Genomic DNA, 12,575 nt, shown 5'->3' with positions numbered 1-12,575 from the left:
TTATGGATGTAATATGTGGAAACAAAAACATGATCTTAAAAAAAAACATTTTTACACAAAATGGTAAGGGTTGATACTAAAATAATTATGTATTTTTTGTATGACAGTAAGAATTGAATCTACAAAAAAAAAACATTTTTTTTGCATGACTAAGGCTTAACCTAAAAAAAAATACATTTTTGCATGACGGTAAGGTTTGATTGTACCAGAAAACATAAAATGTTTGGCATGGCAGTCAGGGTCGATCTTTAATTAAAATCCATTTTTGCGCATGACGGTAACGGTTGATGTAAAGAAAGAATGTTTTCGCAGGTTTGATCCCACAAAAATTACGTTTTTCACCTGAAATTAAGGGTTGTTTGTACTAAAAAAAGAACATTTTTGCATGACAGCAGGGGTCGAGCTACAAAAAAGATATCTTTTGCATGTTTTTTCCTCTAAAAACAATTACATTGTTCGCATGATGGTGAGGGTTGAGAAAAAAAAAGAATTTCTTTGCATGACAGTCGGGTTGATCTTGGAAAAAAAAATTTTGCGCATGACGGTATGGGTTGATCTCAAAAAAATGTTTTTTTTGCATGATGTTAACTGTTGATCCCACAAAAAAAGACATTTTCCGCATGACGGTAAATTCATATCATTTAGGATCAAGCCTAAAAAATATTTATTTTTTTGCATGAAAAAAAAAAGAAAAAAATAATTTTTTGCTGGGGTTGATTCTAAGGCTGTCTTCCTGCTCTTCCCACAGTTTCCCACAATTAACCAAGCGAGACACAAACAGAGTCATCAAATGGTTTAATCGTTGAAAGGCTCAGTAGAAGCCACCACTAAAGGAAATAAAACCGTGAGGTGACGGAAATAAAAATGATGACATTTCAGGCAGTGAGACAGAAGTGCTAAGGGGGCCGTGGTACATTAGAAGACAACGTCAGTGATCGAGAAAACCCTACAGCACAAACAACAGGTCAGTGACAATGACCAACTATAAAGTCATGTAGTTTACTGTTACACAAACACAAAACACACACAAGGGTGTATTTGAATCAGTGGCTCCATACACAGTACAGCATGTTAGCAAACATTTCCGAGGGCACGCTTCATCTGTGCTCCCTCGCTTTCGATGTGAGGACACGTCAGTAGTTGAATTATCAAAAGGAACAAACACGAAGGAGACGAGGAAATACTAGCAGTGCTAAAACGTTCAAAATGTGCACGTCCTCCTTTCTGTAAACAAATGAATGATTCCTGGCACAGGTTCTCCCTGACTATTTTTAACTCGGAAGTCCGTTTCGTGTCACCTACTTTTTCCTCTTTTAATGTTCAACATTTCCATGACCCTTCTTTTATCTTTATCGTTTGAATTTTTTGCATTCAAAGTTTGCACCAACACTTATAAATGGAACGCAGGGTTCGACGCCAACGATTTGAAGAAGAGGGACGGTCGATATTGGGTGCGTAAAACGGTAATGCAAAAGAAAACACCAAGTATCTATCGTATTTGCTACCTCATGTACTGTATGAGCAAAGGAAGCGGACCGTGGAACCTCCAAAGTCCAACACAATCCTGTCTGGTTGACTTTAAACAAATGTTTCTATAGGAAGTAATATGAAGTGAATGGCTGATAAAACATGTATTAGCGCTACAACATTTGAAGTAACATTTAAACATTACTACCTGCCTTATACATACAGTATACAGTATGTGGATAAAATAAAGTACAACTACTCCCATTCACACCCGGAGAAAACCCTCAACCACCAAGCGACTCACTACAATTATTTACATATTTATTTATATTAGCATCTGCTTGGTAGAATGAATGTGTGCATGTGATTAACTTTCAATTAATTGTATTTCTAATGTTGTACTGTCCAGCCAGACGCTTTCCTATATCATGTTAACTTCCATTTCTGCTTCTATGGTTATCGTTACACTTTTTCTTCTTTGTCATCACTCGTGCCCTTGTGAGCGTGGACGTTGGAGGTTCCACTGTACGTCAAATAAGGGGGGGGAGGAACATATCCGGTATCTTAAACATCAGGAAAGCCACCGTAATGACACCCGGAACCATATTTGGTACCTTAAGTATGTTCTGAAAGGAAGCGCTGCTCTCGCCTCCTTCCCCACTTAACACTCAACACTTTCATGTTCCGCGTCATCAAAGTCAAGCGCAGACGTCAATGTTGGGTGGGTAAAACTGTAACGTAAAAGAACACAACATGCGCATGGTGTATGTTTTCAGTCCCACAACAACTCCATCGCCTGTGGCCTGTGGCCCGCGTCCACGCTCGTGGAGCTCCGGCCTAAGAACTGATGATCTGGCCGGACCAGGTCTCGTGTTTAGTGCCTGGGTTCAGGTGAATGATCTTCACCTCCACTGCTTGCACCTTCAGGTTCTTGGGAGGGACTCTGCACACTTTGTATGTGACCTCGTCGCCTTCAACTGGAACATACTCCCCGTCGATGCTGAAACAGAAGAAATATGGCCAGTGTGGCATCGTTCCAAGGGGGGGCATTTAATGGTTGCAAAAATGTCACTATGCTATGCTGAATCACTTCTGAAGAGAATATAACAAAAGTAAACATAAGACAAAAAGTTTCTGGTGGTCACATGTTACTACTTGGTTGAAGCTATTTCGTAAAAGACCAAGAAAAAAAGAAGTTTTGTATCAGACGGGCATCAGGTTGTGTAAGCGTCACATGTGTGTGACTAACGCCCTCGTGCAGCATCGCCACTCACTCTGAGATGTGAACAAAGATGTCTTCGCCACCGTGGCTGGGCCGGATAAAGCCGTGTCCCTGTGACCTGGAGAAGTTCTTACAAACGCCCTTGAACACCGGACCTGAGTGAGCTCGGACCGTGCTGCGTTCACACACAAAAAGGGGGGGGGGGGGATAGAACAATTGAAATGTGAATTATCTTTGGTGATTTTGTACAACGACTGTAAGTCCTGCTTGGTGTTCCGGTCATAGGTACAAAGTGCAGAAGCTGAAATGCAGAAATGAAAGGATGGCAGTTAACCAGATCTTCCTCAACACATGCGGCATATTCAGCATATTGGAATGCACGCATTAAATACAGTAGCTCCCCCGCCTATTTGCAAATAATTATTATTTCTTTATGGTAAATTGAGTAGAAAGTGGTTTGATTGTGTTAACTGCAGGAAAAAGAAAAAAAAAAGATGACTGGAGCCATGAATCCAGCAGAGGGCGCTGTCCCACAAGTCAATTCACTCTACATTTTCCAGCAGGAAGATGCTTGTGATGTTGTGTGCGGTGTACTGGTAATTGTTTCTTAATATGTAAAACTGAATTTAAAATAAATCTGACAAGTGAGAATCATATTACAGGGTTTACAAATAATCAAAAAATAGGCATTTTTAGGGCTTTTGCATGGGTGCGTCCATTCAAAACTGCAAATAGCAAGCATGAAAAGCAGGAATTTTGCATATATAGTGTGGAAAAAAATCTGGATTTTCTAGTTTCCAATGATCGCCTTTCAAGTTACAGTTACACTCTGCAGTGGCATGTCCCACAGGTCAAACAATTCGGAATTCAACCACACTTATCGGGAAAAAACTTTGCGCAAAACTTCCAAATACTGTCTTGCTTAACGTCTGCTTGTGAGACCTTCGTTGAGTCGTCAGGGATGAGCGTTAGGGAATTCTCTTGTCTTTGTGCTTTGTGCTTTGTTTTACAAGAAGGGGCAGCCTCAGCAAGGGGTATTAAGTGAAAAACAAGTTATCTGGATGACACTTAAGAATGTTACGATGTTACTTGGATTGTAATCCAACTTACGCTGAGTAGGTGCGAGTGCGTTTGGTTGGCAGCGGGCTGGGGAGCTCCCTGGGCAGCGCCTGCTCCCCTCTTTCCTCCCACACCCGACTCCCCTCCCTCAGGAAGGGAAAGGACACGGTGAGCGGGGCGTCTGGGGATCGTAGGGGAGTCTCGGGGGGCGACGTGGGGTCCGCCATGCTGGGTGAGATGCTGCAGAATGCCAGGGAGCTGCTAAACACAGCTGTCTCTGTGAGGCCTCCCTCAGTGTGGGACGCAGGCTCAGCACTTATCCAGGTCAGCGCTGTCACTTCAAGTCTGTCAGGGAGGACATGCTGTGAGGAGCACAGAGAGACCGAGGGAGGATGAGAGACTTGTCGCACCGCTTTAAACCTCATGGCGAAGAAAAGAGCTGAGAGGAGCTTGTTTGAGCCGGATACCGTCGCAGCATACTGACTGAAACATAGTTGTATTGCGCATATGAGTCCAGTGTGTTCAAGAGTTGTTTCCCACAAGACTGCCATCTATGTCTGCTATTGAGTCAGCCGCTGTGATCGACTAATTTGCATCATTGGCCATGATGCAAATTTTCAAAAGACCAACCTTTCACTGCCAGACGTTTTAGACGATTTTGACTGATCTTTGAGGCACACAGAATACTGTGTTCTATGGCTGTAGAAACATGAAAGCTCCCAAAAGAAAGACTAGACTCCCGTCTTTCATCAGAAAAAAGGTTTCTACCATTTTCCGTCCTTTAGTAATCAGCAGTAGAACATAGGTAAGTTTCAGGAAAATATCAGTTTCCGACTAAAAAAGGGTAAAAAGAACAGCACTCCTTCACGTTCTTCCAGTTCCTCCTTGCTGTCATGTGTGTTTTTTCCGTTCAAATTCACATGCCGAGCTCTTATCAAATCAAGTTCAAGTTCAAGTTCAAGAGAGTTTTATTGTCATGTGCATGGTAAAACAGCAGTTATACCATGCAATGAAAATCTTATTCTGTTCATTCTCCCAAGAAAAGAAAGAAAACAAATGAAAGAATAAGAACATAAGAAACATAAACACATAAACATAAATACCAATAAATTAAGCAACAACAACAGAAGAGACATTAATACAAGTAAACAATATAAATAAATAAATAAAGTGCTATGAGTGTGTGCGTGTGTTGCGTGCGGCGTGTGTGAGTGCTTCGTTGAGGAGCCTGATGGCCTGTGGGTAAAAGCTGTTTGCCAGCCTTGTGGTCCTGGACTTCAAACTCCTGTAGCGTCTTGCCACCTTTATGGCTTAAAACTGCTCTAAAAATGACATCCATTAGTGTGCAATTGCGTCGTCACCTCTTTTTGCCTCTTGCGTATATATACACGTCTCTGGAATCGGGCGTTCGGATTATAAAAACGTATAAATACGTCATTGATACTGAAAGAGTTCATAACAGAGCATGAAGTTACTGATTTACGAGTGCTGGTTTCTTTTCGTGCAAAATTCATGATGTTTCCAGGGTGCTGATTTTACAGATAATGTGCACGTCGTTGTACATCTAATATCTTACTACAGTAATCCCTTGCCACAATTTTGCAGCTTCACTCTATCACGGTTTTTCAAAAATATATCAATCATGCTGTTTTGTAGTTAAATATGGCCTATTATTAGTCAAACATATGCATATTACAGCAGATTTTACATATTTTTTGCTGAAATTAAGCATTTTCGAGCATAAAAATGGCTAAATGAACTAAAATACAAACAAGGCATTAAAAATGCTCTCATATGTAGTATTCTACGCTGGTCACTAGGTGTCAGTAATGTTACTGTAATGTTTGGTGAGACACACAAGCACCAGACGTGATCGCGGGAACAACAGGCTTTTATTGCAGGTTTGAATGATCTGGCACAATAATCCCTAATAAAAACACAAGCTACTGTTGCGACCTTAACGACCTAAAACTCAATTCTGAACCCTCGACGTCACTTCCTGTCCAACCCCCCACTCAGCTTCCCTGGCATCAGAATATACACAATACACAAGAGTTTTATTTATGTCCTAAACGGCTTAGTTTCGGTTATTATGTCTACTATATTGGGTGTTAGGGGTGTTATTTCACGTCTAGAGGGCTCCCAAAATGTTAAAAAACGTATTTAGAAGGTCGTAAACAAGTTTTCTATGCGCAAACTATGAAAATATTCCATTTATAAATAAGGAATGAGGAATATTGTTGTATATTGATGAACAGATGCATTATAAGTTACTATAAGTGAGTTGTGGTATGTATTAAGCAGCAGAGCTACAATGCCATCACAGACAGTCCCACTGCAATGTGTCTGTAAGAGAGGGCCAACAGTTAGCACCAACTCTATTTCTGGCAGTCCAAATACATTTGTGGTAAGCCGACACAAATGAATCAATGTATGGGAAACACTGAATTGATTCTTGAAGCAACTGAGGCAAAATAGAGTGAATTATTTTGGTCTTCTTCCTAGTTTGCTGTGTATAGAAGTACAAGTCAATGTGGGATGTTGATTTACATCCATGCATACCTTTCTTATTGTAACAGGAGGATTTCACAACATCCATAAAGAAATTCTCCCACAGCATGAGAATGCCCATCCCTAGTCTTTCTACCTGCAAATATCTAGAAACTATATCTGACATACCCCTTAAGTTGGTGGTTGTCAAACGTTTTACACCAAGTACCACCTCCAAAGTGTGTATTTGTAGGATTAATTCATACCTATTTCTTGTCTATCTTTCTATTTTCTTTTTATTTTATGTGGGCATGCTGCTAGATCAGGGGTGTCGATAGTGCGGCCCGCGACTCGTTTGTTATCGGCCCACAGCATGTTGCAAAAATAAAATGAAACGCGAAAAAACACAGCAAAAATGGGGAAAAATAGAGAAAAAAAAGCAATGGAAAGAAAAAAAAAAAAGACAAGTCCATACTGATAATTAACAACACAAAGCTTTTGCTTTTCTTAGCTTTTTATAAAATTGAAAAATAAATTTAAAAAATATACATATGGTATACATAAAAGTGGCCTGCCCTCAGTGGAAAAGGTTTGGACACCCGTGTACTAGATGAAACCCATTTGTACCACAGTTTGAGAATCAATGCCTTATCCTGCCTGCTCCTGGTTAAGCATTTTAGTAGTGGAACATGCAAAAATGCTCTAGCATCCTGATTATGGGAACCACAACAATTCTTTGAAGTCATCCACTGTATTAATAAATTTGACTCAAATACTTGGAGTAAGTAATAACAGCCACAGCACTAGCTACACTAGCTACACAATCCCATTTCTTTCAGCAGAATTGAACAAATGTTTACTGGAGAATCAAAAATTGGCTTAATAAAGAAGATGATTATGCCCTACCAGTGTGTGTGTGTGTGTGTGTGTGTGTGTGTGTGCATCACGCCCACTCCTGTGTCATACTGCTGCTGGCATCGCACTAGTGACGTCAAAACAGCTGCAGGAGGCCACCGCCGTGTGACGTCAGCATTCTCAAGTGACCGTGCTATACGGCAATCACATTATTTATGTAGCGTCACCACACATGAGCTGACCATTAAATCCACACTTTGGTGATTACATTAACGTTACAGTCTTTGCAATGACCCAGAAAGCTGTTTGTGCACGAGATGTAATACAAATACAGCACTTTATAGGATAAAAATGAGTGTTTTTCCATTCACTGTGCGTAGATGGTATACAAATCTAGGGCAACAACTGCTATTAAAATCCACATCCTTAAATACATTTTCACTTCCTGTCCCGATCCCAAAACAAAGCCCTCCACGCTGTCTGTGTCCACCATGCATATTTGTCCAAATGTTACTTACAGCAGCTGATGTATGGACGCTGTCTTCACTGTGCGCGCATTAAGTCGATGCGTGGCATTATATAAGGATGAATGAAATAAATAAGTGGAGCGGGGGATATAAAAAAAAAGCTTGATGTGACTGCGTGTGAGCGTGCGCAGCTGGCGGAGGTTCCGATGGCGTGATGCGGGTGTGCGCGTGCGCGTGTCCTCCACCCTTCTCGCGGATGTGATGTGTTCAAAGTGGGCTCGGAAAACGCAGACGCCATATCGCCGCTCAGGGATGACATTGTTGCACCATTTTAATAGATTCGTCATAATTGGAGTGAAGGGTCATATTGATGCTTGTTATTCTCAACACGCTTCAATAATACTCTATAACTAAAAAATAAAAGTACCTTAGCTGTGTTTTAGTCATACTAACATCCATAGATTGGGTTTTATAAAAAAAAAAATAGCACTTTGTCATTGCATTCACAAGTTCCAAAAAAGGTTCAGTGTAAACAGTTAACATTAGCTGTATTTTGATGGTGAACTCAGCTGTTTTCATTTTTTGAGTGGGAAAAAAAATACCTTCAAGGAAGAGCAGCAGTCACCTGAAAGCAAGAATCTTTTTCAACTGCAAAACTTGTACAGCATGACCAAAGTTTTACCAGATGTCAAGAGCATCCCATGACCTCACATGAAAAACATTATGCCCATGTACTTATATATACTGTTTGTGTGTGTACAGTAATCCCTCGTTTATAGTGGTTAATTGGTTCCACACCCGACTACGATGAATGAATTTCGATATAGGATTCAATGTCCATAAATGTTATATTTTCGTAGTTAGGGCATAGAAAAACTGTTTAGGACTTTCTAAATAAAGACATAAAATAACACGCTTATAGTCACCTTTACGTTCTTTTTGTTTACATCACATTGTGCAACTCTTATACTGCAGGGACTTGAGACGGCTGGCGAGCTAACAAGCTAGCGAGCTAACCAGTTAGCCTCGAATTAATTTCTTCTAAACTTAAGAAGTCAAAAAACTTACCACTTTCACCGGGAATGGAAGAACTTGTCGGACATGTCATGGTTGACCTCAACAATGTCTCGTTTTTTCTTTCATTACTGCCACCTATTGACCAGAATACTCCATATCGCTTGTATATATGTTGTATTAATGAATTTGTGAAAAACCGCTATAGCGAGGGAGTGATAATCCAACCACGATATTGCGAGGGAAGACTGTACATAGAAATACAAGTCCTTCAAACTGTAGGATTTAAAGGCTTGTCTAATATCCCTCATGACTTCCTGTAACTACACAAAATGATAACTCCCAATGTTCACGTTGATTATGAAGACAAAACAGGTGAACTTGAAGATGTGTAAAATTCACATAAATTAAAAATGTGACCGAGAGTTCGCATTATTGCATTAAGGGTCACTCACCCAGTTGTCACTACCGTTACTCATCCCCATATATATATATATATATGTTTTTTAAATCCAATTTTAGGTTTACGTGGCACCATCACATTTTAGTGACGCTATTATGATAAATAAATACATCATGTAATCATATTTTCCTGTGATTAGGGAAGTGAACTGTACCAACTAAAAAGGAGATGTGCAATAATATTAATTCTGTTATGAACTGAATGATATAATAAACATGATGCTGGTATATGTTACAACTCAATCTTCCTACAAGTACGACACGTCAGTCTGTTCTGATGAAGTGTCCACTGATAGTCTTTTGCTCCTGCACGGTACTGAAGAAGCAGGGCATCAAGTAGTTCTCACTGCTTATCATGCAGTTAACCTCTCGCTAATTGTTCCACCATGACAGCAGCCCCAGGCCCGGCTCACAAATGGTCCCCTGAGAAAAGAAACGGAGTGGGTTATTTACTTTGCTTGTTCATTTACTCGCGGTACGCTCTTTGACAGGAACTCACAAGTAAAGACCTGCGCATCTGCACAAGGTGAAGCGATCCAAATGTTCACAGTTAGTGCAATGAAGATAACCTTACTATGAGAGTGTACGGTGCCTCTTTCTTCTCCCCGCTGTCTTGCGCAGGTGGTGGTGGTGGTGGTGGTGCTGTCGACTGCCCGGGTTGCGCGGGTTTCTCTTCCGCGGTCGGCCCGGTCGGCGACGTGTCGACAAATATTTCATCTGCCACTCGAAAACGGATCTCCTCCCCCTGGTCCATGTAGAGGTCGTGCGCTCCCTCATCAGTCTCATACTCCCACAGCCACACTTGCTCTGCTTCATCACTTGAGCAGCAGTCAAGGACGACTCAAAGACAAATCTGATTCTTTAAAAATCACATCTTTGAGAGGAGGATACAATTTAGTGGGTTGCTGAAGAGACTCTGGCGGGATGAGAATGTCATCAAAGAAGCCCATGGTCACTGCAAAATGGAAAGGTCACCGTCAGCGTTCACCCAACAAGCTTCCATACAAGCTCATGTTGAGAGCATTTTCATCTACTTGGGTTTTGTTTCTTTGTAAGATTTCATCCTCTGGACTTCACGCAGCCACAACACTACCACCTCGCGGCAAAAGTATAGACTTTAAACTTAACAAGACTCTTCAAAAAGGTGTCAATCGGTCAAGTGAAACTAGATTTATGATCGATAACGTTCGCCGTGATTTTGTAATTGTGTTGTCACATTTGTATGCGCGTTTTCTGCGGGAAACATGACGCCACCTTCCTTCCTAAAACAACCTAAAACATTTATATGCGAGAACAACGCTGAAAACCCACAGCATTTCCGTGTGTGGAATTAAATTATGGAACGGATTGAGTAAAGAACTCAAACAATGTACAGAGATGAGCAAATTCAAAAAACAATACAAGCAGTTGATGTTTGCTAAATACAAGGCAGAAGAGTCCTGATTGTTCTGTCAGGTTTGTTATTTTATTTTATTTTTTTAATTTTTTTTTTTTTTATTTTATTTTATTTTAATTTTATTTTTTTATATTTTTTTTATTTAATTAAATTTTATTTTTTATTTATTTATTTCTATTTATTTATTTATTTTTTATAATTTTCTTTGTTGTATTTAAAAAAAAAAAAAAAGAAGGAAAAGAAAAAAAAAAGGAAAAAAAAAAGCTTTGTTCTTATTTATTTATTTATTTAGTATTGTCATCATTATTATCATTATTATGAATGTTCTCTCTTTTTTTTTTTTTGGTGGGGGAGGGCTATCTCACCGTTATCTATTATGTGTTATCCTGACTATCACTGAAAACATGACATGGAATCCAGGAAGTGAACTACATGTACTGTACTAGATGTAGAATGGATGGGGGGTAGGATTAAATAAGCTTTGCTTCTTCCTACTCCTTTTGGACATGTGGAACTGTCAAAGAATGATTCACGAGATGTATTCCATTGTAACCTTCATGTTCAAATAAACTAAACCAAACCAAACCAAACCAAACCTTCCTATTGGTGGGAAAAACGCTAGTCATCAATCAAGTCAAAGCATCTGCAGCCATTTGGTTGCAGAAGGAGAGGGGGGGTGGAAGGTAGTCAAACACTGACATGAAGTTGCCAACTCATACGAAGACACACATCATGGCAGGCCTTACACTTCAAATGACGTTAGATTCAGCTTTCTTGGCGGGAAAAACGTTTTTTAGGGATGTATATCTTTAGTAAATAATAACTGCCTGAAAACATTTGACTAACGCTAACGTGAGCTTACCGTGAACTCCCTCCTGACTGCAGTATTTGATCTTGCCAACCAGGATCTCCTCCAGAAACGGGTGAAAAACAATATACCTGAAATGAACTAAAGAAGACAACGACGACGGTCAGAGCATCACTTCAAAATATGCCTACGATAAAGTGAATATGAGACAGTTACAGAAGCAGCCTTACTAATTCCCGTGTGCTTTGACTTCTGTGCAGTTTTGTGGCCAAAAATAAAAACGTTACATATAATAAAATAATATTATGCCATGCATAAACATGGCACACGAGTGTGAAATGAGCATCATCATACCTTTGGTGTGTGAGGCGCCATCCCCTGGAAATATGTAGGAATCCTCCAGTTTGGTGATGTCATACAAGCAGATGCAGAGACCGACGTTGTAGACCACCTGAGATTATGAGAGAATGTCACAACGAAGACGTTACATTTTTTGGTGTCTTCCTCTTTTTTCATTTGTCCTAAATTTCTAAGCTCTAAACAAAACATATAGAGACGTAGAGACACCTTGTTTGCCAGCTTTTTATTCAGCTCATCGGACACAGCCTCGTAGAGTTGCCTCTGAAAGTCCCACGGAGGAATCCTGACAGTGTCGACCATCTCCACCAACACAAACATGGTGCAGATTCTATCACTCGCGAGCCGCAAAGGCTAAGATGCAAGGCGGTGGCAGTATGCGAGATACATGAAAGAGTTTGGCTAGGCTTCTTTAATCAGCTACTTAACATCCAAACCAGCATTGGTGCCAAAAAGAAACGGTAAAAAACGTAGCTGTAGTTAGAAAAGCATGTTGCTGGCGGCAGCCATGTGATTTTTACGGCAGAAACGACAAGTTTACGACAGGTCGTCAACTTAAAGGGACAGTGTCGTGTTTTCTTCTTGGGTTAGACGCCACTGAGTTTTTGAGACATACAGTATTGTTTAGTACAACTTTGTGTTTGCTAGCATTTCTCTTGGAGATTAATAGTTTCTATCTTTTGTCCATGAACACAATAAGCATATTTATTCAAGCTGATATGTGTTTTATAATGTTAAAACCATTATACAAAACTATATTATGCGTTTTCCTGTGCATGTATGGTCAGACGAATGTATGATTTTGTATAATTTAATATAGGTACAATGATCATTAAGTTTATGGATCTGTACGTTAGTAAAACCAATTCAGTGCCGGTCAATATATGCTAAGATATCCGAACAAAACACCCCCATCTTAGCGTTGTGTTAGGCGGCAAAGCAAAGTAGTTTAATATTAATCAGGAATGAATTCATTTT

The 12,575-nt window shown here is 40.0% G+C and overlaps 2 protein-coding genes across 3 annotated transcripts; both read right to left on the bottom strand.

Annotated features, from left to right (window-relative positions):
• Positions 1-778: 778 nt before the first annotated feature.
• Positions 779-8,574, bottom strand: csdc2b (cold shock domain containing C2, RNA binding b). 2 transcript variants are annotated; one of them, XM_054760495.1, is made up of 4 exons: positions 7,612-8,574; positions 3,800-4,093; positions 2,742-2,864; positions 779-2,467 (listed from the first exon to the last, which is right to left on the bottom strand). In XM_054760495.1, exons 1-4 carry the CDS (start codon positions 7,905-7,907, stop codon positions 2,305-2,307), a joined length of 876 nt encoding a protein of 291 aa, XP_054616470.1. In that variant the 5' UTR covers positions 7,908-8,574; the 3' UTR covers positions 779-2,304. The 2 variants fall into 2 exon arrangements, with proteins under 2 accessions (XP_054616470.1, XP_054616471.1); XM_054760496.1 differs by having other exon boundaries at positions 3,800-4,110; positions 7,612-7,760.
• Positions 8,575-8,734: 160 nt separating this feature from the next.
• Positions 8,735-12,114, bottom strand: polr3h (polymerase (RNA) III (DNA directed) polypeptide H). Its single transcript, XM_054760497.1, has 6 exons — positions 11,808-12,114; positions 11,595-11,691; positions 11,295-11,381; positions 9,928-9,991; positions 9,611-9,854; positions 8,735-9,459 (listed from the first exon to the last, which is right to left on the bottom strand). Exons 1-6 carry the CDS (start codon positions 11,916-11,918, stop codon positions 9,409-9,411), a joined length of 654 nt encoding a protein of 217 aa, XP_054616472.1. The 5' UTR covers positions 11,919-12,114; the 3' UTR covers positions 8,735-9,408.
• Positions 12,115-12,575: the final 461 nt, after the last annotated feature.

The sequence above is a fragment of the Dunckerocampus dactyliophorus genome, chromosome 18, assembly GCF_027744805.1.
Source record: "Dunckerocampus dactyliophorus isolate RoL2022-P2 chromosome 18, RoL_Ddac_1.1, whole genome shotgun sequence".
Classification (NCBI taxonomy): Eukaryota; Metazoa; Chordata; class Actinopteri; order Syngnathiformes; family Syngnathidae; genus Dunckerocampus; species Dunckerocampus dactyliophorus.
The sequence above is the reverse complement of the archived record's forward strand: the minus strand, read 5'-3'. Positions and strand labels throughout refer to the sequence as shown.